The following is a 27,741-nucleotide window of genomic DNA, read 5'->3' on the forward strand; positions in this document are numbered from 1 at the left end:
TCGTCTTAAAAAAATCCAGAAACATCTGACCAGCTTTCATCTAAGGGAGTGAAAATCAGTGGAACTTGTCCTTGAGGATCCATCTCCGGAACCATTAGTTCAAGAGATTTATTATGTATATTCTGTAAAAAGCTGTGGCTTCTCCTGTGCATAAGCCCACAGTCTTAGTCAGTTGTAACGGTTTGATTTTTGTCAACTCTCCTCTCAAATAGGTTGCTGAATACCTTTGAAAAAGTGCTTATAACATGCATAAAAGATAAATATTTCATCTGAAGGAAAATACTTTGATGCTCCATGCAATTCTGTAACATTCATAAGGTCCAGTTTTTACCCTATAATTGCCTATCATTATACACAATTTACATATTCAAACATTCTCTACAAACCTTAGTCTAGCATGTTTTTATTACAAATTCAGATCAAGGGAATAACCTTTAACTTCAGAGACAAATGAGACAAATTTACAAGTGCTTGTCTGCTGTTTTCTTGTGTTTTATAAATCCCTGCAGACCTGAACACTTTTGCTATAACGCCACTCAGAACAATATACATATATTACTACTTGTTTGTAGTGCTTCGGTAATGAGTCCCCTTTGTATTAGATAACCTATATAATTCAGCATCTAGGCCCTCCATAACGTCAATTATCTCCTCATAGCTAAATGTACATTCCATTAAAACAAGATTTACAGCCTTTACAATACTTCTTAGGCTTGAACATGGAGATTTTGTGGATTTAAAGAAGCAGAGATGGGAGTTAGCATTTGTTAAAGAAGCAATGAATTAAAACAAAAATGCTATTTCATTTACCAAATATGAATAGGCACCTAATACCCTTAAGAAATAGTTGCAGTAAAACAAACTGAAGTACTCCTGAGGAAAAAAAGACAGGAAAATTTAGTTTCTCCCTTTCGCTTCTTTTATTGTTTCCTAATTTACTCTTTATTTTTCCATTATATGACATGGACAATTTCCTTTATGTATCTTTCTTTTAGTTCCTATTCAGATTACTGAGAATTCTTGATTGTAAGATGAGAAAATGGCACCTTAGAAAAGTCTGTGGGAAAAAAAAATACTCCAGCACTTGCCAGTTTTTCAAACAAAGCTGGTTACAGGAAATCGATTTAAAGGGAAGCTGCTGGCATATTTCATATGTTGTAGAAAAGACTGACGTTACTTCAAATGCATTTGAATACCTTATGTAAAGAAAAGGCTTAAAAAAGTGTCCTTGAGCAGTACAGGGGTTTTTCATGAGTGCTGTAAATGGGATCCTATATATTAAACCACTGGCCATTGGTAGTCCTATGGTCTTTTATGGTCTTTTAATCTCATGATTGGGTATGTTGCCCCCCTGTATTTCATTCCTCATTTTCACTGATAGTTTTCACTATTTTATACATCAGGTTTGTAAAGCATCTTTTCAGTCTGCTAGCTGATGCCTTAGGTTCAGAGAAACTATCTAAAAGACACAAAGCTATTTAGATGCTAAAGGTGGAGTCAGTTGAAACTGTTGTATCACAAAGGGCTAATTTAAAAGTTAACTCATTCACTATTGATCTTTTAATATTGATTTTCCTGTGTGTTCCTCACTTTTCACACTTCTCCCTTTCTCTGCTTTATAAATTGCCTTTGTATTTTAGATTTAACACCAATTAGGAGAAGGTGTTCAGAGATGACAAACATATTTTTTATCTTCTATTTAAATAGTGCTTCTGGGTCAAAGTCTCTGTGTCATGAGTTCCAACTTTTGCTATGCAATTTTCCTTCTTTTTCTGCACTAAGAAAAAACATTCTCCTACTTCTATAGGCTGAACTTAACTTCCAGGAAGCCAGAAGCTCTTTTAAGGAATGAGAAATTGGACATCCAGAAAGAAGTTGCCCAAAATGCCTATTGACATTTTATACCTAAAAATATAATGTGATTTTGTAATGCACCAGAAATTAAACTAAGCTGTGCATTTGGCTCATTTATGCGAATCTGGCAGTACAGATCTGAGGTATGATTAAGTCTCAAGGAAAATGAGACCATTGAACACAAGCTGCATCTTCAGCCAAAGGTCGCCTGTGTCCATTAAGAAGCAGGAAGCATCTGTTTGTGTTATGCATGGCTGTAGTCTGCCTTCAGCCTCCTTCTTTTTTGTAACTATAAATGACAGAGAAAACATACAATATGCTTCTGGGGGAAGATTAATGAAAAAAGAATAAATCACAACTTGGTATATTCATTTAAGTCTAGTTAAGATCCCTTGTTAGTGTCAACCTTGTATTATTTATCTGGAAAAAATCAAAGTCTGCATTGGTGATTATCACAACTACTTTGAATTCATAGCAGAGTAATTAAAATCAGAGTTTGGTGAGGTGTATCAAGTTGATATCTCTAAGACTTTCTAGGATTTATGCTCTTTGTTCTTGGAATTCTGAAAGGATTGGCCGTAGATAGACAGCATGGCAGTCTGACTTCTCAGCTATGTGAATGGTAATGTATCTGTTTGGTTTTCCATTCATTTAATAAAATAGTTCATTTCAAAAAACAGATACTTATTATTACAAGAATGCTAAACAGATGATTTGCAGTACTGTCTAATAGAAAAAGAACACCACTTCAGAAAATAAAATAGTCTCCCAAAAGTGGAGCAGCACTTAATCCACCCAAACCAGAGATGACAGTTGACTTTAGCACAGAAAGAATTAGTATTAAATTGCTAATAGTAGTGTAATATTAATATATTTTGATATTGATGTCAACCAGTGCTACTGCAAATATTTTCCAACAGGCAGAAAATGCTCTCAAGAATGTTTGCATCACTAATCAAAATTAGTGCTAGGAGTGAGAGGTCTTGTGGGTTGCGTAGGTTTTCTTGGCATAAAGCTTCTTGCATAATCTCTGTGGAGAACTTGCAGTCTCACCAGTCAAGGTAGAAACAGGATGGGAAAAGCTGTAAAACATACAGGCAGTGTGTGGGAGAAGAATATTGCACGAAGTCGTGATTTTGCTTCTCTTTGAAGATGGCACTGGAGGAGATAGGCTATCAAGAGTCAAGGTAGGAAAAGAGAACAGGGTCTTATATGGAAGGAAACAGGATTCTGTTACTGAGAAGCAACGTCTCAGTCACTTCCTTTTCAGACACTCTTATTTTTCCATCCATTTCTTAAAAACATTTAATTTTTGTTTCTCTTTCACATCTTTTCCTTTCACTGACCTCATCCTGAGATTCCCCATTTCCAGATGATGATAGGCTGCGCCGCCCCTCACGCTTGGGCTCTTACACCTAAACTTTCATCTCTTCTTGACTGAGATGCGCTTCAGGTTGACTGAGGTTTACAAGAGACAGTGGCTGTTTATCTGAGTGTGGAATTGGAGGTGTGTAGGTTGTAAGACTGCAGATGACTTGCTAAGTCATAAAACACCAGCTTTATCTATGAGTTGTTGCTAACTTTATGAACTGGTAGTGATAGCCCCTATCACCCTTTGCAGAATGTGCTGCAAGACTCTCTTGAGCCCTTTCTTTAGATGAGTGCCGTGATGGATGCACTGTCTTAGCTCTGGATATGGATAGAGAAGTTGTGCTTATTTTTCATCCTCAGCACTTGTTGCCATCAAAACAAAATTATGATGAAGAGAAGTGTAAAGAGATATGGTTTCCTTTGAGTTTGGTATTTAAAACTACTGACTGGCATTGGACTGGCATTGGTGATCCACACCACTTTTTTTTTGAGACTGGCAGTTCTTCTGAAATGGAGGTAGCAGCACTTCCAAACAGCCCAGAGTGTTCAGGAGTGGTAAAAATCTTGATATTGTGTGTGCTCAGCACATGTTTATTCTATGACAAACATATGTAAGGAAACTTTCTTGCTCACTTGGGTAATTTAAAGTGATAATATGACTTATAAAACCTCTTAGCAGAAATACCTGTATTAGAGATATTTTTGCATACCCAATAAAGCACCGAGTATGAAGCAATTTGGTTTACACAGCAGATCCATTCTGCAGACACCTGTAAAGCATTTGGCCCTTGTCTGGGTGATCTGTCAAACCATGTATAGCAATTTATTTTTTTTCACTATACAACACTAAATCTTTCCAGTATTTAATGCCCTTCTCTTTAATGTCAGCTGGTCTTATAAGGAGACTTGTTAAACTCATGTTCTCAATTATGGCATTTTAATTTAATAATAATTCAATTAAAGGTGTGTTTTTTTATGGAGTATCCACGCTACCTTTATTGGTATTATTAAAGTAACCATCATAATAACAAGGAGTAATTATTTAAATATTCATTAAAAATTGAGTGGTGGAGAAGAGAATAATATTGGTGAAAAGATTGTAGGAACCTGAGTCTGTTCCTGAGTGCTACATTAAAAGGTGTCCTTTCTTTAATGCTTGCGAGTTTCTACTTTTTCTGAACTAAAGGTGCAGTAAACCAGCATTAAAATTCCTTAACTTTTTTATAGCTACTGTTGTAACTTTGTAAAAGGGAAGCAGAATTATTATCTGGAAAGTATTGCTAGAGGTAAAGAACAGCAGTGGTTATGTGGACTTGACTGCAAGTCCTCACCATAGTCCTGGCAGGGGTTATGGGTGAGTGATTAAAAGAGGGGGAGTTCATTCTCTGTTACAGCTAATGGAATTATTCAGGCATGCTGAGGGGAGGATTCATAAGGCACTGGATGCCACTGTAACTCAGCAGAAAATAATGAATTCTCAACAGTTCTTATCTCACACTGATTATTGTTTGATGGTATCCAGAATAACAGGATATTTTGAGGGAAAAATTTATCTCTAGGGCAAAGGCACTCAGCATTCAGGGTATATAAAAAGTCATGTACTAACTGGGCAAGGAAAATCTGCGTATCACTAAATGATAGAAGTCAAACTGCAGAGGACAGATAAGTGAGGGATTCAGGCTGCCTGGTGCAGTAGGATGGATGTCTGCAGACCCAGGCTACGCTTGGTCTGATCAGGCAAACTGACCTGTCTTTTCTCACTGACCCCTGTAAGGGCAGAATTTGGGAAGCAGGATCTGAATTTAGCTTTGTTTTGTGCTGTTCATGAAAGAGAAAAAAGCTCATTATTGCTTTGACATTTTGAATGGAACATCATCTGTCATGCAGTAATGGAGGGAACACATTTTAATATTTCTGGAAAAGACCATCTTTTGTCATAATGTGCAGAAAAGGCAAGAGTGTTCAATAAGTTCATAGTTTATAATTACCTGCTTTGGGAGAAGACACTAGAGAGATATTTAATCTCCCAGATAAAAGTGTAGCAAGATCTAATGGTTGGGAGTGGAACTTAGCAATATGAATTGGAAAGAAGGAAGCCATTTTTTAGTACTGAAAGTCAACCATGGCCACAGACTACTCCAATACAAACTGAATTCTCTCTCACTTGACATTTCCAAATCAAAATAGGAGAAGGGGGTGCTAAAGACTTGAAGTAGTTCAGCTGCAAATCTCTGAGTTGGTTCATATCTGTGAATGAGGTGCAGACTGAATTGTTTCCTGTGCTTTCCATATACGCGTAGGTAGGACAATATATTGCTATCTTAAATTGCAGGAAGAAAGATTTAGATTAGGCACTTGGGGGACCTTCATATGGTAAAAGAGAGGAGGAATGAGGTAGACTTTGGAAAGGTTGTAGAATCTCCAATTGGTGGCCTTTGAAGTGGGATAATGGAGCATTTGCCATAGATATGAATAGATGCATAGATATGGGCATGTAGAGACAGGAAAAGGGGTTCAGGCTAAAAGAGAGTATGTTTAGATTAGATATCAGGAAAAAATTCTTTACTGTGAGGGTAATGAGGCACTGGAAGAGATTATCCAGAGAAGTTGTGTATGCCCCATCCATGGAAGTGTTCAAGGCCAGGCTGGAGTTCTGAGCGACCTGGTCTAGTGGAAGATGTCCCTGCCCATTGCAGGGGAGTTGGAACTTTAAAAGTCCATTCTAACCTGAACCCTTCTGTGATTCTGTGATCCCTTGGACCAGGAACTGGACAATGGCACATCTTATGGTTTATCCCAGTCCGCTCATTCTTTAATTTCACAATCGTTCCTAGCCTTCAAATCAGTATTTCTAAACCTATACACCTGTGTCTCAGTAGGATTCAGCCCACCAAACTTCTCATGTCTGAATGTAGCAGTATTTGGCTTTACTGCAGCCATGAAGCTACAATTGATTGCTCAGGAGTTGTGACCTGGATGTCTCATGTCTGTATGGTAGATACACCATATCTACTAACTGCTGTAAAGATAAAGAATTATCCTTGAGCTATCAGCCCCAACATTCATGCCCAGTTACAGACTGTAGGATTGAAACTATATCCAATTCATTGAACAGTATTAATGAAGTCTTGGCATGTATTTAACTCTAAGCACATGAATAATTTCATCACTATCTAACAGAGCACTTCGGCCTATGCTTGTTTCACTGATGTTGATTACTCACATGCTCAACGTCAAGCACATGCTAAAGTGATAAAGACTGCATATGGCAAAGACTATATAGCTAGTTGTCATAAAGTGGGTATTTAGACAGACTTCAGTGCAGGTGGCAAGGGATTAAGGTAGCCATATATCAAAAGTAGCCCTATAACAAAGAGTTCTAAAGTGTAGGTATACTGCATTATTAAATATGAGTATCATTCTTGAGCAATACATGGTTGTTTCTGAGCATGTTTAAAATATTTAGCAAGTTTTTGAATATAAAATGTTCAGAGTAGGTCTTCAAAGACTTTGTGACATTGTTCTGTTCTTAAAAGTGAACATCTACACTGCTCAGGGCAACTTTTATGCAAGATAACCATGAAGTGATAGTATGGAAATTAACTTTAAAAAAAAACCACAAAAAACCCAACAAAACAGAGAGTCTGGGGATAGTCTTTGAGGGTTGTGAAAGTTTAAAAAAAAAAAAGAATGGTCATATATGCAGTCATGCACACACGAACATTCATGAAGCACTCAGAGACTAGTAGCCAGCTAGCCTGCAGTCAATTTTACTGTTGTTTTGGAGTCTCCTGAAGAGGAGTGTTAAGGAGCAGAAAAGCTAAACAAAACAAGACTTACAATTGCTAGCTTGTAAATCTTAGATCACTAATAGCACTAATTTGGTGTTTGAAAAAAAACTAAAAAGGAGGGGATTTACTTTCCTCTCTTGATTTTCATGGAGGTGAAATTTTGGAGAACAAAACAAACCAAAATATTTTAATTCTATGTAACATGTAATAGCAAGCATCCAGCCAGCTGCCATTTTGAGGGTAATTTTTTTAATCAGCCATTTCAGTTTTATATTGGCCTTGAACCTCAGCCTGCTCAGGAATTTCTTCTTCTTACATATGTGCCTTTGCTGAAGTAAACATGTTGCCGTTGTTGTCATCTAATACACAGCTGCTTTCTTCCTCCTGTCAGTTCTTGAACCAAGTAAAGAGAAAGCATGCACACACACAGACACTCACACATTTTATTTTTTTAAAGGAAAAAAAACACAAGAAAAAAGAATGCATGCTGTGACTTTAAAAATGAAAGAATCGAACAGCTGTGGCTAATAAATCGATTAATTAGAGTGGATAAAGTGAAGGTGAAGGGTGCAAAGCACTCTTTAATTTGAAGATATACGACCTTGTAAGATTCTGCACTTCATTTGCTATTAGATCACACTTCAGAAGGAGCTTTATTAAAATCTATTCTAGGGTGAGCTGAGGTAAAACATATTGTTTAAAAAAGATTTTGACAGAGTATGTTATATACTTTAGTCTGCTTCAGTGATTTCTGTCACTTTTTATACTACACATGTTACTGTGCAAGAAAAGTTAAAGGTCTAGACATTTTCATCATATTTCTGTAAGAAACAGAAATTTAAATATTTGAAGTAATAATGGGAACATTTACTGTTGCTTTGGCTGCAAAGCTGACATAAAACTTCCAAACTGCCTCAGTGCTGAGTAGATTTTTAAGGGATAATGTATCGGTTCCTTTCCATGTTTGTATGTGGCTTTCATTAATGTCAGTTGCAGTTACAGGCACTTTTTCCAAGCTGAGTGTAGTTCCCAAACTTGTGTTTTGAGTTTTTTTTTCTGACAGCGATTGTTAGAGATTAATTGAAGGAACTGCATCTGTCCTGTACAGACAGAGTATGCAGGGTCGGGGCAAAGGGGCCATGTCAGCCAGGAACAAATGCCCACTGTATTGTATACATCTTTTCTTGGCTATGAAGACACAGCTTCCCTGAAATCGTGGTTTGAAGCTGCTATCCAGAGCAATAGCCCCACTAAATCAATAGGAGCATGAGGAGTTGCACCACATTTATCACCAATCTTTGTAAATAAGTCTCAATCTGATACATGCTTTTTTCTTTATGCTGTTATGGATGTATATTGGGTGATAAGAACAGATAAACTTGACAGGCTGATAGGTAGGCAGATAATCTGCTAGCCTCCTTGTCTAAGGTTTTGTAGGTTTTATTAGCAGCAGCTGTTCCCACAACAACCAGAAGAGGGGAATTCAGTCAGCAGCAATCCCGCTTCTCCTGATGTGCCTGAGTTTAATTTTTTTTTGTCTTCTATGAGTCATTCCTCTTTACAAGGCAGTTTTGATAATACAATTCTGTTCACATTATAAACTCTTTCATGTTCAAGCTCATGAAACAGGCTTTTGTGAGTGGCAGCCTCCCTATTTACAACGGGTCTATGCAGTGCATCTTTGGATCTGAGCTCCTGTGGAGGGGCTGAATTAGGTGTTTCTCTGGTCCTTGTGTGGGCTCAGGTCCTGAATCCTCCCGCGATTCAGGGAGGAAGCTTGGTTCAGGTATTGAACTTTAAGGAAATTTAATGCCTTTAGGTGCAGTGGGGCTGTTGCTAGCTGAACTATGTGCTAGCAAACAAAGAAACAAGCAAGAAATTTATTTTAGATTTACCAAAATAGGTAGTTGTTTTTTCAGGAAACCTCCCCCTTATTTAATAACAAACAACAAAACAAATACTGGACCATGATTTTCAAGTTGACACATATTTATGAATTTATCAGAGTCTTGCAGAGACATTGAAAAAAGAAGGGGAATAGGAGGAAAGTGCCTTTTGAAGATAGCATATAGTTTATATTGTGTCCAGGACCGGAATTTTCTAACTAGCAAAATTATGACTGTGGTGCAGACTTGTCCACACCTGTCCTTTATGTAAAGCTGAATCAAGGTTAAAGGAATGCTTTCCACCTTTATGCAGTCGTTCAAAGAGGCTGGAAAAGCAAACAGAACAATGTATTTGGCTCTGGTGAGTGTTTCTGCATTGGAGGGCAGGCTCAGGCTCAGAAATTCTTGGGACCCAGTTCAAGCACGGCCCGACATTTGTTACTGTTAATTGCAGCTGTGCTGTCGGCTTTGATTACCGGATGTTTCATTTGAGTGGCTTCTTGGTGTTTTGGCAAAAAGAATGTCAGAGTGGTTTCTGCAGGGGTATGTTTTCCAAGCTCCTGTTGACTTGAATAGGACTTGCGTGGCTAAATACCTACATAGTATTTTAAAATGGAAGTGCTGGCACGACTGAAGCATGTATAAATTAAATTCAGCAAGATCTCAGGGGACTGCTGCATGAAGTATATAAAATGAAAGAACGAAAATGACACTGAAGCTCCTTGCAGGTGCCTTGTATAACCTACCACACTGCATTTTCTTGGGTTTTCGACCGTAGTCATAAATCCCATGAAATAAATTTCGTTTTGTGGAATAAACATGTGAAAGGATTTGAATCCTTACACGTCATCAAGGAAGGTTTTATTTGCAAGTTAGAGGATGTAAACGTATATAGCCCAAATGCGTATGTGTGATATTTGTCATACATGTTAGGTGAATAAGTGTGGTGAGTAAATGTGCTGTTCAACAATTTATGTCAGTCAATACTTTGCAATTAAATCCTTCTTTCAGAAGTGCCAAGAAGGAAATGTGTTAGCAAAATAAAGTGCATGCCAACTGTATTTAAATGTTCTCTGCTATATTATTTTTTAAGTGTTCTTTCTGTTTTTTCTTTTATAGGTAAAGATGAGCCTTCAAGCTATATTTGCACAACATGCAAGCAGCCTTTTAATAGCGCTTGGTTCTTGCTTCAGCATGCCCAGAACACACATGGATTCCGCATCTACCTGGAAACAAGCCCTTCAAACAGTTCCCTCACTCCACGCATCACCATCCCTCCTCCTCTGGGACCAGAGACTGTTGCACAGTCCCCGCTGATGAATTTTCTTGGAGACAACAACCCTTTTAATCTTTTGCGGATGACAGGACCCATCTTGCGTGAACACCCTGGCTTTGGTGAGGGTCGGCTCCCAAACACGCCTCCGCTGTTCAGCCCACCACCTCGTCATCATCTGGATCCACATCGCCTTAGTGCCGAAGAAATGGGGTTAGTTGCCCAGCATCCCAGTGCCTTTGACAGAGTTATGCGTTTAAACCCCATGGCAATTGAGTCCCCAGCGATGGATTTCTCCAGAAGGCTTCGAGAGCTGGCAGGAAACAGTTCCACCCCTCCGCCAGTCTCACCCAGTCGCACCAACCCTATGCATCGCCTGCTGAATCCTTTCCAGCCAAGTCCTAAATCACCTTTTTTGAGCACCCCACCACTGCCCCCCATGCCCCCCAGCAGCACTACGCCTCCCCAGCCTCAGGCCAAGAGCAAGTCCTGTGAATTTTGTGGGAAAACATTCAAGTTCCAGAGTAACCTTATTGTGCACCGGCGCAGTCACACAGGAGAAAAGCCCTACAAGTGTCAGCTCTGTGACCATGCTTGCTCCCAGGCCAGCAAGCTCAAACGCCACATGAAAACACATATGCATAAAGCTGGCTCCATGACAGGCAGGTCAGATGATGGACTGTCCACCACTAGTTCCCCTGAGCCAGGCACAAGTGAGCTCACTGGAGAGGGACTGAAATCCAGTGAGGCAGATTTCAGGAATGAGAGCGATCCTTCCCTGGGCCATGACAATGAAGAAGAGGAAGAGGAGGAGGAGGAGGAAGAGGAACTCGAAAATGAGAGCCGGCCAGAGTCAAGCTTCAGTATGGACTCAGAGCTGAGTCGTAACCGAGAAAATGGCTCCAAGTCGCTGCCGGATGAGAAATCTCTTGTCCTGGGAAAAGTCATCGAGAATGTAAGTCTAGGTGCCATTCAGCAATATAATGACATGTTAGCTGAAAAACAGAAGAGGAGTAGCTTCATGAAAAGGTCCTCTGACCAGCGAGACTTGTGTCCTCGAGACCTCTGTCAGAGAGATCCGGGTGATGAAGACTCAGTGGTAGGAGAGCTGGACCGCACTGAGGAAGGTACGGTCAATGGAAGAAACTTTGGCCCTGGTGAACCCTTCCCAAACTTGTTCCCCCGTAAGCCAACACCTATCACGAGCCCCAGTTTAAACAATTCCTCTAAAAGAATAAAGGTAGAGAAAGATTTGGACTTGCCACCAGCAACGATAATACCTTCTGAAAACGTTTACTCCCAGTGGCTGGTAGGGTATGCAGCATCGCGGCACTTCATGAAGGATCCGTTCCTTGGATTCACAGACTCCCGACAATCCCCCTTTGCAACCTCTTCCGAGCACTCGTCGGAGAATGGGAGCCTGCGTTTCTCCACTCCGCCGGGGGACATGCTGGATGGGGGGCTCTCAGGGCGCAGTGGCACAGCAAGTGGAGGCAGCACCCCCCACATCAGTGGACCCGGCCCTGGGCGACCCAGTTCGAAGGAGGGGCGTAGGAGCGATACATGTGAGTACTGTGGCAAGGTCTTTAAGAACTGCAGCAATTTGACGGTACACCGTCGGAGCCACACTGGAGAGCGGCCTTACAAATGCGAGCTCTGCAACTATGCATGTGCCCAGAGCAGTAAGCTGACGCGCCATATGAAAACGCATGGCCAGATAGGGAAGGAGGTCTACCGCTGCGACATTTGCCAGATGCCCTTCAGTGTTTACAGCACCCTGGAGAAACACATGAAAAAGTGGCATGGAGAACATTTGCTGACAAATGACGTCAAAATTGAGCAGGCAGAAAGAAGCTAAGGCCCCCCCATCCCACTCCCCACCCCCATCTCCGCTAGGTTAAATTTCAGGGGTCTAGGTAACATTTTATTTGTACAGTTTAACTATTGCCAACTGAGAAAAGATGACCTAACTTGCCTCCGTAAACATAACTTAGCATAACTATGGTATGTGCCAGACTTTGGCACTTAAATATAACCTGTGTCTACAAAGTTCTATTAAACCCGAGGGTTGATTAAGGCAGTAAAAATTGTGGAGCCTTTTAACTGTGCAATAATTTCTGTATTTATTGGGTTTTTGTAATTTTTTGGCATGTGCAGGTACTTTTTTTTATTCTGTTTAAATTTCTTTTAAAATTTTGTTGGGTATCTCTTTTTAATTTTACCCAGTCGTAGCCTGAGATTACTTGCATTGTAAGGGAGAAACATATCTTTTAAAATTATAATTTTTGGGCCGCTGCTTTGTTGAAATTTAAGCTAAGTCTGTGTAATTTCTTGTGAAGAAGCCAGCATGCAAACTGAAATCTTTTTGTTTTTTTTTCTTCCTTTCTTTTTATTTTTCTTCCCTCTTCTTAAATAACCTTGAAGGTTAGGGAAAACAAAACTGTACAGCGGATAACAATCTTTAAAAATTAGCACTTTCTTCTGAAATTGGATCAAATACGTAGCACTGACAATGTCGCTGATGATAGAGGCCTTTTCTAGGTATATTTCAGCACTAAAGTTATGGCAGCAAAAAAGACATAGGTGCAGAAGGCAGCTAAAATCAAAACCCAGAAATATTCTTAATTGTGAATTACTTTCTGGTATTTTGTTCTTGTTAAAAGCTATGGCAACATAATGGTGTCAGTTCGTCACTTTTTGTAGTGTTTTTCCCTCCCTCTGCCCCTCCTGTGACTCTTCCCAGAGACAACAAAAATACGTCTTGAGCATTGTAATATTATTTTCAAACCTCAGAGGAGCCAAATACCATCTTTTTCTTTCTTTCTTTCTTTCTTTCTTTCTTTCTTTCTTTCTTTCTTTCTTTCTTTCTTTCTTTCTTTCTTTCTTTCTTTCTTTCTTTCTTTCTTTCTTTCTTTCTTTCTTTCTTTCTTTCTTTCTTTCTTTCTTTCTTTCTTTCTTTCTTTCTTTCTTTCTTTCTTTCTTTTCTTTTCTTTCTTTTCTTTCTTTTCTTTCTTTTCTTTCTTTCTTCTTTCTTTTTTTTTTTTTAAACCACAAAATCATAAAATTTGAATTCAGGACATCTACTTTAGTCCGTATTTGCTGTAGTTAATTACTAGAAGATAGGAAAGTGTGATTTTGTCAAAGAAAAGCCTCAACTAACAGGCATTTTGTTTATGAATAGAAATATTAGAACTAACTTATATGATGTACAGTGATGTTATTATAAGGAAGAGAAAAATAAATCCTGGTTGATTTAGCTGTCTTGGCAAGATTCTGCTCCTACTAAAGTTGGTAAGATTTTTTCTCTTGACTTAATTAGGAACAGAATGGAATTGCATTCAGACAAAAGCATTACGACAGACAAAACGTAAAGCAGAGAAAAATGCACCTGCTCTGCTTCCAAAGTCCAAATGTTTTAAAGCCTTTTACAACTAATATTAGCAAACAGTAGACAATTATGGTTAGAGATTTTAATTGTGTTGACCCGCACTTTAAAGCTTTTGTTTGTGGTTAAGAGAAAAATGGCTTCTCAACAAGAAATTACATCATATTCTACTTGGCCCAAAGGTGGGTTAAACTGTAAGGGAACAGCTGAGATTAAGTGTCAGTGTTGCTAAGCATGGCATTCACAATACTGGCACTATAAAGAAAAATAAATAAAAATAATTTATTGGACAGTTTTTCTACTGCCATTCAATTTGATGTGAGTGCCTTGAAAACTGATCTTCCTATTTGAGTCTCTTGAGACAAATGCAAAATGTTTTTGTGAAATGGAAAGACTTTTAAAAAAAAAAGTAAAACAAGGAAAGTACATTCTTTAGAAAAAAAGCCACATTTACTTAAAAAAATTACTGGTTGAACATAGTGGACATGAAAATGCCATAAGACCCAATCACATGAAGATGTATACCCAGCACAACTTCGGACATACATTAGCTGAATTATTCTCAGCCTTTTTTTTTTTTCAGGACAACGCTGCTTAGGAAATGGAATGGAAATGATTTACTGCTGAATTAAAACTCAAATGACACACAAGTTGCTATCATTGAATGAGAAAAATCAATTCAGGAACAACGGCTAATTTTTTTTAAAAGTTAAATTTAGTGCACTCTGTCTTAAAATACGTTTACAGTATTGAATACATACAAGGGTAAAAAAGAAATTGTGTGTATGTGTGTTTGAGCAATCTTTTTTTTTTCAAAGTTTGCTTAATAGGTTATTAAAAAAATGCCATAATGGCCATGTGTATATTGTTTTCTTTTGGTGATGGGGTTTTAGTATATATTATATATATTAAAATTTCTTGATTACTGTAAAAGTGGACCAGTATTTGTAATAATGGAGAATGCCTGGGCATTTTACAAAACCAGAAAGAAAAAAAAAATTTTCTTTTTTCCTTGAAAATGTTGCAGTAAAATTTAAATGGTGGGTCTATAAATTTGTTCTTGTCACTGTAACTGTAAAGTCTTGAGTTTTAGTAAATTTTTTTCTGCCTTGGGTGTTGAATTTTTATTTCAAAAAATGTATAGAATCTCGTATTCGGGGATTAAAAGGTGATTGCTACACCACGTAGAAAAAGTATGTAGAAAAAAGTGCTTAATATTGTTATTGCTTTGCAGAAAAAAAAATCACGTTTCTGACCTGTACCTATTTTTCTCTTTTTTTCTCCCCTTCCCCCCCCCCCCCCTTCCCCTTCTGGAATGGATATTGATATTGGTTGATTCATATGATGTAGGCACTTGCTGTATTTTTACTGAAGCTTGTAATTTTTTAACTGTACGCTTGTCCTTTTAAAGGGATTTAATGTACTTTTTTGTTAGTGAATTTGGAAATAAAAATAAAAACAAACAAACAGGCTGCCATAATATATTTTTTTAATTTGGCAGGATAAAATATTGCAAAAATAAAAAAAAAATTTGTATGTGAAGTCCTTATTGTACAGGAAAAAAGGGGGTTGTTAGACGACCTTTGAGTAAAAGAAACAAAACAAAATAATTAAGTGCTTTTTTATTTTAAATTTTGTTGTTGTTGCTGTTGTTCACAAATAATTTTAGTTGTATATATATTTTTTTTGTCAGAAATGGCCTACAAAAAAGTGCTGTTCCCACAGGGCTCTAAATAACTTCAAAGCTGCCTGGACCCCTTGCATCAAGGTCTTACCAGGTATGGTTGAACCAGGCTAGATGGTTATTTCCTGTTTGTGTGAAGTGAGATTCCGTTCCCGGAAAGGTGTCTGGGGTGACATCCCACAGCTTCCCTGCAGATTTTAGAGAGAAAGAGAGAGGAGATTTCTTCCCCTCCTTCCAAACAAGGAGATGTCCAACACATCTTCCTTCTCCTGGCCAGCCCCCACTCACTGGTCCTCACACCCTGCTACCGCCCTCTGGAAGAGTCTTTTTATAGCAAAAAGTGAGAGCTGTTGTATCCACTTTGACATAAAATGGTCTGCTGTTGGTGCAGCTGTAATTGAGTTGAAGTAAAATTAGTCCAGGCACAGTCCTCCTCTTCCCTGTCAGAACAGGACTGACTCCATGTACAGGTCTTGCCAGTCCATGTTATTAGCTGCTTTGCTGCTGTTCACTTCTAATTGTACATTCCGTAAATTTCTGAATGTTTGAGGGACTGGGATGAAATCCTGTACCTTTTGATTTCTCTCTTTGCAGTTCTTCTTCTCTCTCTCACACTCTCTCCTGTTTGGGTCGAGGGGAAGAGAGGTGGCAGAAGAGTCACTTATGCTTTAGTGAAGGGGAGAAGGAGAAAATGCTCAGCGGTCTTGCAGGAAATGGCGGTGAAACTTAAAGACAACAACAAAAAAATATATTGCCATGCCAGAATCTTCTGCTGCTTTCATCAGTGCAGAACCACTGGAGCAATTGGAGAGGCATGGGTGTGACAGTAAGGATAATTCGGTCCAGCTACCTATCAGATATATGCCTTCCTGGCTTGAACAGTGTACACTTAAGACTTCTGGACAAATTCTGGATCTCAATTAAAGTGATATAAATCAGGAATTACTCATAACTCTTAGTCCTGGGTTACTCCAGCGTAATTGAGGTTGGAATGTGGTTCCTTAAAGGCACATTTTCCCTTTTTGGTGTAAATTCAGATCTCTGGCATTCATATAAATCCAGAGTCACGTCACAGAACTCAGAAAAATCTCTTGGACTTGCAATGGTGCAATGAAGACCAGAAGTTAATGGCACATTTTCAACCCACAAATAATTTAAGAAAGAATTTCACATTTCATTTTAGTGTAAGTTGCTTAGGAGCTCAAATTTCCGTGTTGTTTTTAATGATCCAGGATATCTTAACACCAGCAGTTGTCTAATTTTGTGACTTAGATCACTGAAACTAACAATGTTACCCAAAAGCACAAGGATTGTGTTTCTGCAGACTCTAGTGATACTGACATGGCCTTCCTTATCTTCTAACTTGGAAGAGCTGTAGTTTACTAGGCCACAAGCACAATGTAACATGGACATAGCTAGAATGCTGTCATAATTCTTTCCACACTTTCAGTAGTTTTTCAATATTTTTTAAGGTTAGTTGAACTTAGTATTTCCATTGTGTCTAGTCCTGCTTCCTTTGTAGTCCAGAGCAAAACTCCCAGTTGACTCCTTGGCAGCAGGACAGGTCGTGGAATGTGGTTTTAGAAAGAAAAATACCAATTTCTAAGGAAAGGGTCAAAAAACCAGCATTTCATCCCAGTCCTATGTGAAAGACAGTCCAAGGTTTTGTTTATCACAGGCAAACTCATTTTTATGGTGCTCTTTGTATTTTAGAACTGCAAAGCAAAGTAACATTGATTTAAGTTGTTTGCATTTGTACCGGCAAGGCAAAATATTTTTATTACCTTTTTCTATTACTTATTGTATGAGCTTTTGTTGTTTACTTGGAGGTTTTGTCTTTTACTACAAGTTTGGAACTATTTATTATTGCTTGGTATTTGTGCTCTGTTTAAAAAACAAGAGCACTTTTTTTTTATTATGGATAAAATGTTGAGATGGCTGGAGGTCATTTCAATATGGCTTAGTGAAATATTTATTGTTCCTTTTATTCTCTGTACAAGATTTTTGGCCTCTTTTTTTCCCCTTATTGTCACAATGTTGAGTTCAGCATGTGTCTACCATTTCATTTGTACGCTCGTTCAAAACAACGTTTGTTCCAGTTTCAAGTTATAAAAATAAATTGGACATTTGACTTGATCTCCAAATCTTGTCTTTCCTGGTTTTTTGAAATTGAGGGATGGGAAGGGGAAAAAAGAAAGGAGTGAGGAGTTGAAGCTTCAGTACAGACAATAGAGCTCATGCCATATTTTCTGTCAGTTCTCATGGGAGTCAATCAGGAGAGAATTCTTGTTTGGGGAGGATATGTGAGAACCTATCTGCTAAGCAGATGCTCAAGTCCTTTTCACATCCCTTTGACTTAAATATAATGGAAGGTATTTTCTGAGTAGGAGTCTTGAGACAAGGTGGTAGAAAAATGCTTGAAACAGTCACATTTCTCATATGAAATTATGTTATGTTTGGGGCCATTAGCTCAGTGTCCAGAAGGCGGTAAGAAGTGCTTGGCTCTTATGTTTCTTTCCATCCCTTTTCATAAACTTAGCTCTATGGTGTATGCACTTCAGTTTGTTAATGTGCTCTGCTTCTTGCATGCAAATAGGGAGAACACTTACCAATTCAACGAGGACCTCAATTTGGGCCACAGACTGTATTATGTGGAAGCACCAAAATATAACTGCAGCTAAAGATCTGCTCCTCCTCCTCAGCTAGGGACAAAGGCATGCACAGTTAAAGGCAGAATTTGGCACAATTTGCAGTCCGAGGATAAGAGCTGACAGCTACAGGCATTTCGCTATCCTCATGCTCTTTATCAAGCCAACCTGTTAGCTAATGCATGGAAATCTTAAATAGAAGAATTGTTATTCAAACCATTATTGGAAAGCATAGGAAAGGTTTGGAGTGTTGCAGACCAGATTCTGATTTCCTGGAGGCCCTGGTCCAACAAACCATGTAACAGGCTTGTGATTCAAAGCAGGCGGGTAATTGAAATTCATTTCAAAGGAACTGCTCCTGGACTTTAAAGTATTTGGCTCAACTCAGAAGTCAGGAGAGGAAGCTAAGTGGTTTGTGCTACAGAAGAGCTCCTACAGATGGTCCCTTCCTGATCTTAGGCTCCGTGAATCTACAATCTAAATTTAGGTATGTGTCTAAGTGCTTTGTTGGATCAAGGCTTCAGAGTGATATAAAAGTTACAGGCTTTGAAAAGTTGCACTCATGAAAAACCAGTGAAAATGAAATCAGAACCCAACGCTGACAATTATATTGGGCAATAGTTCACACTATAATTTCCCAAATGCCATGTTCTTTTGGAGGCCTTTTGCAGTGAGCTGTAAAGGCTGTTACATTTTACTTCTAAATTTTGTACAGTTTGCATTTGAATGGGGTGTTTTTGACACCCCATAAACATGACTTCACTCTAGCAGAGCTTTACACTGCTCTGTCATTTTGTCAGCTGTAAAGGCACTGCAGGCCCTGCAGATGTTGATGTGGTGTTAGAAGATTTAGCAGCAGCAGCAGCCACTGCTGTGCATTGTGCCTTGTGGCCAGGAGAGTTTGGAGGTACAAGGGGACTCTGTTTACTGCCCCTGCTAAGGGAGGTGGTATCTGCTGGGAAAGGAGAAGCATGGACCTTCTGGAATTTTTAATGCCTTAACTCATCACTAACTGGGTCTGCTAGAGCTTGTCTGCTGTCAGAGCCCTGATTACTCACACAGGCTGGCATGGGGGAAAAAGTAGAATTAGGCCCTTTTTACAGAGAAAATGTGAGAAATCACAAGTAAAGCTGCAAACAACTAAATCCAAATGAGTCTCTGTGACATCCTTGGGTTGGATACTCCTGTTTCACACATCCTTTTGTAATCCAAGAACTTCATTATAATTAGTAAAGGAAAAGGGCTTAAAAATCTTTATGAAATCCAAATGAAACCAATGGAATTCAAACTTTGGTATGAAAGGAGATGTACTTAAACTCAGTGTTGTAATTATTGTAATGAAAAACTATGACATAGGTGATTTAATTTCTCAAGGTCCATATTCTTCACACTGATTGTTCACTATATTACTCCTTTGGAATCAATGCATTTACTCCTGTTTTACGTAAGTATTCCACGAACTTGAATCTGGCTTAGTGGTTTTACATACATAAAACTTACATAAATTATGAGAACATGCCACAGAATAGCAGTGGCCATTGAACTGTAAGATTACAATTGAGATTTTTCCACCAAAAAGTGGAGATAAGAGTTACATTTACCCTCCCAAAGGACAGAACGATGCCATGTGATCTATATGTCCAATTAAAACAGCTTCAACACTGAACACTCAAAATGAAAGGCTTGTGAACAGACCAATAATTATACACCAAAATCATTCAGGAAATAATTCTGAATAATGATTATATTTGAGAAAATTGTGATCTATTTGCAGACAACTTGTAAGCAAAAAAGAAGCAACATTTGGCTAATAGTTGATTTGCTCTGAATTATTCTCCTAGCTCAGCTAAACACTGACCTTTAGCTACTCAATGACAACATGTATTTCACTGCCTGAGAGATGAAAGACCATTCTCTGGGATCACACATGTTAGAGATGGAAAAGACCTATTCACTCCTTTTCCCAATACACTGCCAATGCAAGACTATTTCTTTCAGTTTATTTCTTAAACAGGATGCTATATAGAACAAGATAAAACATAACTTTACATCTACATATTGGAAAAAAAATTGGCTGGTAAGAAAAGATTCTTCATCCAGTTTTCTCACTGTCCATTTCCCCATGCCTTTAACCACAGGATATAACAATATGGTACTAAATTTGTTGAGAGTGGACATGCGCTTCATGTCTCGGTTGGATTGCAGTTTGAGGGTGAGACTAGTTCCAAAAGTTGTTAAGATTCTTCTATTTTCCATACTAATTGGGAGGCCATTGCATTATGCAGACAGGGTACATTGATGTACAGATAACTTTTTTCACCACAAAAATTAGATGCAAGTTTCCTTTTATATGTATCTTTTTAATTATTTCTTATTCTGACAGGATACCTGTAATAAAGTTCCTTTGCAATCGAAGATCACTCACATATTTTCATACAGAGTTGGCAAGTGGCAGTGCTGATTGTGATAGAAGTCATAGGTATCATCAGAGAACATAAAAGCCAACAGGAATGTGAAAGAAAACAATGATGTTTTAATGATTCCTGTAAGCTGACTAGGAATTACAATAATGCAAAAAAAATACACATCGCTCTTCAATAATGTTTTAAGCATAAATGTCCAATGACTAACAAGCTAGATGTGTGTGAGTGTGCAAAAACTGTGTACACATCTCTGTGTACTTGGATAAAATTGTATCTGTAGAAAGCTAGAATATACAGTGTTTTCACTTGAATTTCTCCTAATTAACAGGCAAGTGTAACTGAGCTTATTGTAGTCCACAGCACTATATCCTTCAGATTGCCAGTTACTTTAGCAAGCTGATTTAAAATGAGTATTACAATGATAAATGAAGACCCCTTGTTTCCGCTGTAGAAGTAACAACTGAAGTCCCTAAAGTGTTTTTCAGCAGAAACCAACAGACCATAAAGCAAAGTTCAGTAACTAGCCAAGCTAATCTGGTACACAGGAAATTTCAACAGTACCAAAGTACCAATAGGAAGTATGCTGATAATTCTTTCCCTCACTATATTCATTAATTTGTATGTAGAGAGGGATATAAGTACCTGTGTGTTTGGGGCATGTAGGGCTTCACTAGTCATGGTACACAGGTCTTCCCACTGGTGTGAGAAGTAGAGAGACAAGTGAAACTAAGATAATTTAGAACAGCCAAGTAGACATGGAAACACAGAACAAAGACCACAGGACAAACACTCCTCATTTAACTCTCTGTGATGTGATGGTGAGAAGGATTTTTGGATTGAGGAAGTAGGCCAAAGGAGTAGAATCTTCATATAATATATTTCCAATATGAACCAGCAGCAAACCCAAGGAAAATTGATATTGATAGCAATAGTAGTTTTCATTCAGGATGTGGGCTGCAGCAATCCAATCAGAAACCAAGCACTTACCACAGGAATACTTTGAATTCTTAGCACTGATGCAACATAGTGCAGCTTCACTGAGAAAAGCACTATTCCAGCAAAATACCCATAAATGACTGACAGAACAAAATGGCACAATTACAGAATTAGAAGAGGAGAGGTAAGGAGATGTCAAGAGATATAAACAAGGGAGAAAAATCTTGTTTCACATAGTAATAATGTTCAGAAGAGAGGAATATGTTGGAGGATCACTGATGAATCAAGACTGTTAGACATTTCAAAATACCTAAGTGAAATGGGAGTTTAAGTCACATTTTAGAAGTAACTTGAGTTCTAAGACCCACTGATTTTTAACAAGCTTTACCTTTCCAAATGATGATTGAAAATGAGGCAGTGGTCCAAAGTTATTTTAGAAAAATTTCTTGACATAGATATTATTGTGCTCATATTCCAATTGCTTAAATAATTGCCTTTGATGTCTGAACATTTTTGAACATAGAAAACTCGTAATGCCAGACTCATTCTACTTCAGTTTGTGGGTTAACCTCATCTTAACTAAAGAGAGACATAAGTTGTAACTCCACGTGTTTCAGGTGAGGAAACCTGAAATCTGTACTCAACACAGATTCAGGGTAAGCAACACATGGCCAGCACACTGTTTTAACCATTTCAATCGATATGAAAGGCTGCAGAAATATCCTCAGATCAATATGGCTCATATGTGTTCCAATAGTCCTATGACACTCTTGGAATGACACCCATGTGGATACCTCTCTCTACCTGAAGAAGGTTCAACTTTAGATCTGCAATTTGGCTTATTGCAAAGACTCTTGAAGTAATAGTATGAAATTGTAGCTATTTAAAAAGGCCAAACTATGAGCAACCAACAACGTGAACTTTCTTGTTGAGGAAAACACAATTTTTAGTGAAAAATTCATGTCTCTGCATGAAAAATATTCACTGGTGAAAATGTTGCTATGTATGTGTAAGTTTTGAAGTTTGATATGTGAAGTATTTGCAGTGTGCTCTACAGTAATTTATCTTTTCTATAAAAGAGTTGCAGGATAGCTTGCAGGCATGCTCCATGTCCACTCTAGTGCAAAGTCAGGTAGATGGGACAGTTCTTTGCTGACAGATCAAGCTAACTGGAGAAAAGGACAGGACTTCAGCAGTACGATTTCAACTGGTACATCTTGTTCTACAATGAACATTTGACAACAGAATGTCTTGTCCAGCCATGATGCTGATACTCCCCAGCAGATGTATGCAGAACAGCGGTACCGACCAGTGGAGGTGGAGACATATCTATGAAGATGGATTCTCTTCCCATATGTGGATCTGAAAGCAGATTGATTTTTTTTCCTTTTTTAGTAGCACATTAGAGAAATTGTCTAATTCTGAATTGTGGGGGAGCAGAACAAAGTGGGACATATCCTGATATAAATCAGCATTGCTCTGTTGTGTGAAGGTAACATATCAACTGAGAGTTATTTTCCAATTTGTGCTATCCAGCCCAGCTTGGTAAATGGTTTTAATACCTGATATATTTTTTCAAAAAAGACTAAGATGTTCTTCAGACTTTGTAAAGCAAGAGGTTTTGAATCAAATTTCCTGATTGCTTTGTGATACTGAGTGTGACTTTCCAATAAGTCAATCCTTATAAAGAGTAGTGGAAAGCAGTAACTCTTGGTAAATTAAGTATACTGTGCCTGTCAGTAGGAACTTCAGTCATGTATGCGAATGATCAGGCAGCAGATTTAAGTAACTCTTTTGTCATTTCAGTCTGATGTAATTTTTCAAGCATTTTTTCCCAGAAGTATGTACTTGTCTTGATATGCAAAAACTCTGGCCACAGAGTTCACATGATTTTTCATACTCAGAGACTGCTTCTTTTGTTAGCTGTTATTCAGACGTGATTTCATGATACCACTTTAATCCTGATGATGAATGATCCTCGGTGTAAAACCAGTACATTTCTCTTCACCACACTGTTTTCCCACAGATGAGGTTTCAGTCATTTTTGCTCTGGCCCAGCAAGACTGGACATTGACTTCTCCTAAACTGTTAATGTGGACTAATTTGTACAGGTAATTGTGCCTCAAGAGAAGTTTCTTGGTTTCCGTGGGACACCCCTCCCCAGAGGTCTGGTAATCTGCTTCTGCAGTTCTTTCATAATAACTACTTGACTCAAATAGAAGCTTAAACAAAAATGAATTCAGATCCTCTGAATACAAAGGCCACTAGAACAAGCTGCATGCCTATGAGTAAAGTGTTGTTTGGCTTGCCTATATGCCTACCAGCCAAACATCATATCTCAGTTTGCTTGTATTACTACATGCTACTAATTTTCTCTTCAGGGCACCTTTTCTGCTCAGGAAGAGAAAGAGCCATACAAGGAAACAAAGGGGAACAAAGTGAAACAAAGACATCTTGGAGAAGTGACTCTCAAAACAAAGCAGGTTTTGAGGGGTCAGTACTGGGAGAAATTCTGTGCAATGTTTCATTAAAACCTAAGGTGAGGGACTGAAGACAATGCTTATTATATATGCACACCAAACCAGGTTGTGAAAGATCAACACTGTGTTGAAGGTTTATGGTGGTCTTCCAACTGATTTTAATATCTGACTAATTTACTAAACAGCCATTGGCCAGGAAAAAACAATATTATGTAGGATTAAAAATGACAGGGAGACAAGAATATATTGTTGCAAAAGAAAAAGGGCAGATACATATCAATAAGAATAGTCTGTAAATGGCATGATATCCTCTGTCCGGTCTGGCCAACATTGGTGAGGACTTTAGACATTCATACGTGCATTCAGTTTTTAAATATCAAGAAAAATGTAGGCCTGTTGGAGGGTTGTCTTAAAGGGAGCAAAGGAAAAGATCAGAAGACTACTGTGTAAGTTTGATGAGGAAATATTGAAATTATTTGTATTGTTTATCCAAAGAAGAGCAGAAGGAGCCAAAGTGAAGAAGGAACATAGAGAAAAGAATGTTATAAAGATGCTCTCCCCCTCTGTGGTTTTGTATGATTCCATGGTATTTGGAAGAAGAAACAAATACATAGCACCTTCACAAGGAATTTTACCTTTTACAACTCTCGGATCCTTTCCTTGGCAAACCTTTCCTTTCCTCACAAATCAGTTGTCATGGCTCCTTTAAATGGCATCTTAAAAGAGCAAAGATGTTTTGTTTTTGTTTTTTTTTTTTTTAATATTTGCTGAACAAGGCAGTTTGGTGGCAACTTTGCCTTCACGTAGGCTTCATCAAACATTAGTAGAGAGCTGTGGAACAGATTCAGGCCTGATGTAAGGTAGTTCAACATAACCTTTGAAAGAGTTCCTCTTTCTTCCACTAGACCTGAATTTAGCCCTTAATTTAACTCAGAGAAAAATGCAAATTAGCCTAATTAAACATACAGTTCAAGCAATCAAGTTACTGGTTTTGTACTGTATTGATCTATTTTAAAATATCAACGTAGGACAGTTAAAAGCAAAGGGGGCAATTAATGTCTTTCCCTGGGAAGGTGTGAAAGGTACCTGTCAGGTTTCATTAAGTATATTTATTCTTTCCTTTCAAATTGTCTCTGCTTTGAGCAGACCAGTCTTCTGGGTTAATGGTGACAGAAGACAGCAGCACTGCTGTAAGCATTCTACACAGCAAATGTAGCCTATTAGTGAAAGGTGGGGAATCCAGAAAATGAAATACTTTATTATTGATGCCTCTGAAATGCCCCATATGTTTATAACTGTCTCAGAAAACCAGCACTGGAGTTTGATACTCCTGCCTTTGTGAGAGACTTAATATTTTTGGGCAGCCCTACAACAGTAAGAGAAAAAACTATTATTATTATAGCTTTATGAATGAGTCTCTGAAGTGCAGAAAGATTAACTTAATTGCTGAAGGTCATACAAAATATCTCTCTGAAATATCCAGAAGTTTTGTGCAGATCTCCTGAGCCCAGGTCTGGTGAGTTTTGATCTTAGTCTGAAAGGAATGTGCATCCTTTGGTAGACATGTTGTTATGGCAAGTGACATCTGAAAATATAAGAAATTAGGCTTTTCCATAGAATCTTCACCCAGAGCTTGTTTAAACCAGTGAATAATATCCCAAAGGTTTGAAAGGGACAGCTAAAAAGCCACCCTCCATTTTGGTGCAAGCACAGCATGACTGCCTGACCTCAGCCAACCAATGAACTTGCCCCTAACCAGAAGAAACTGACCTGCTGTGATGAGTGAGAAGGAGATAGGGGAACTTTCTTACCAGACATTTTGCAGTGGAAGGGATGGGGCTAGAGGCAAAAGAAGGGAGAAGAGGCTATAGGTAAAAAGAAGGGTCTTTGTGTACTTCCTGATGAAACCTGTGCCTGTGCCTTGTGTGTGTTTGTGTCAGTTCCTCTGGAGCAAGAACTGCAGGGCTGTGATCACAGCCATACAGTTTGCAAATAACCAACAAATGTGAGCAGCCATAAGTCTCTGAATTGTGACCTTTGATGGTGGAATAGATTTCCCTTGTGATGCTGAGATTCTTTGACAGCTGAGCCTGACTCTGAGTTTACATGTTTTGTCAGGCCAGCATCTCTCAGGGTTTGTGGTTAGGGTGGCCTTGGTGACAGTCACAGTTTTCAGTTCAAGATGTCAAAGAGATGCTGGGCTGCAGCAGTAATTCTTTGGATATTTCTCCAGCTGAAAATCTGCAGATCTGTGTCTTACGTTTTCTTCTCAGTAGCTTTTAATGTTGTATGGATTTTTAAGAAGTATAATTTTTGTCAGTGCCATTTAATGATGCACCTTTAACCAAAGATAAAACACTACCCACATTGCTTCTGATTTAGCCTTTTTGGCCTGGTTGCTGCAGATCATTTTAGCAAGGGAAAGGTTGTCTGCAGTATGAATCCCCCAACCAGTGAAACTACTTTGTCTTAATTACCTCAGGACGAGAGTGCGCCCCTGAAGCAATCATCTTTGTTTGTTAACACACCCTATCTGCTGTGCTACTCTCCATAAATAAAACATGACCAAGATTACAATGTCATGTTCCCGTGGACTCTAGACCCTGGTAACTGCTCAAGTAGAATGCACAAAAACATCCCACAGCAACCCTATGTGTATCGGAGGGCATAGCAAAGGGATGTTTCTCATTCCTAAGCAACCACATGCATACCGGCTTCTAATATTAAACATGATGTCTGCTAGAATGCTAACAGGATGCACAAGACATACTCTTTCTCGCCTTTGTCACTGGAAAACAGCAGATCCCAGGCCAGATCTGTAGGTGGTAAAAATCAGCAGAAGCTGCAAGATCTAATCCAAGAGTTTACTCTCTGCAGATTGCCTAATTGGAGCCCATACCCACAGTACTAGCAATTACTGAGAACTGGGGGCAGAGGGTTGTAGGTAATGTTGAGGAAGATTTAAGGATTTGCAAGTGCTTTGTCTTGATTTTCTCTTGTTTTAGTTTTTAAGGGTTTGTCCATTAGTACTCTGTCACTGTTGGTGTCCCTCTTAGGCAGGATAGCACTTGATTACTTAGGCTACGATAAATTAATACTATAAACAAATAGATTGGCCCCTTAAATATCTGGGAGGGGAAGGTAACACGTACCAGCTGTGAAATACTCCTAAGGCTTTGATTCTTAGAGGCAAAATTGGAGGGTAGGGTAACTTCTGAACTGAATAGTGTCTTAATCTGTAGTTGATCTTACTAAAATTAAGGGGCACTGTGGAGTTAAAGATTTTTTAATGGAGGTTAAGATAAGGGCAGTGCAAAATCACTTCCTCTGAGATAGAGTAAGGGGGAATGAAGCTGCCCAGGTAGCTCAGAGGAAGGCATACATTCCTGTTATCCCCTGAGGGGTTTTGACTTTTGGTGCAGTGGCAACCTGGACCAGTGTGATAAAACAGTAGGGAAGATGGGATGGTTTGAGTTCTGGCACCTTTTGCTGTGCTGCTTCATGGTCATGTAGCTTTAAAAGAGTCAAGGAGAGCATTTCTGATCTTCTGTTTGTACAGGACAATTCCATTACAGAAATACCCTGTTACACCTGCATTACATGTCTACAGATATGTCGGGCTCAAAAAAGTTAATTTCAATGTACTCTTAAATCTCCTTTTTTTCTGAAAAAAAATTATGTGTTCCATTCTGCTTCCTTCTGTCATCAACTCCCCCCACCACATTAACACTGATGAAATGATGAAACTGCCTTCTAATGGTCCACAGATCAGCCACAGTGGGGGTGCTTGCTTTTCTAAGTGGTTCAGGGTGATTCTTATGCAGAGAAGGTCCACAGGGAAGATCCAAGATATACGGAAAGAGAACAACTAGGAAAAGATTGCTTGAGATCATGAAAGAGATATCTGAGGTTTGTAAAATCATGGTGTTTGTTAGGGATGGACGAAATGATGCTGGCTGAAGGTCAGAAGCAATTTTCCCCTCTGTATGCAGGTAAGGTGCAGCACTCTT

The 27,741-nt window shown here is 38.6% G+C and overlaps 1 protein-coding gene across 3 annotated transcripts in view; it reads left to right on the forward strand.

Annotated features, from left to right (window-relative positions):
• The window catches only part of BCL11B (BCL11 transcription factor B), a 96,612-nt gene extending 79,232 nt beyond the window's left edge, over positions 1-17,380 (forward strand). For 2 of the 3 annotated variants that reach the window (XM_071557557.1, XM_071557558.1), the window contains one exon: positions 10,022-13,076. In XM_071557557.1, the coding sequence (XP_071413658.1) occupies positions 10,022-12,033 (2,012 nt within the window). In that variant the 3' untranslated portion in view covers positions 12,034-13,076. Of the gene's footprint in view, positions 1-10,021; positions 13,077-14,910 lie in introns of those variants that run through there. The other variant, XM_071557559.1, reaches the window with a different exon arrangement.
• The last annotated feature ends 10,361 nt before the right edge of the window (positions 17,381-27,741 follow it).

This window comes from Pithys albifrons, chromosome 6 (assembly GCF_047495875.1).
Source record: "Pithys albifrons albifrons isolate INPA30051 chromosome 6, PitAlb_v1, whole genome shotgun sequence".
Classification (NCBI taxonomy): Eukaryota; Metazoa; Chordata; class Aves; order Passeriformes; family Thamnophilidae; genus Pithys; species Pithys albifrons.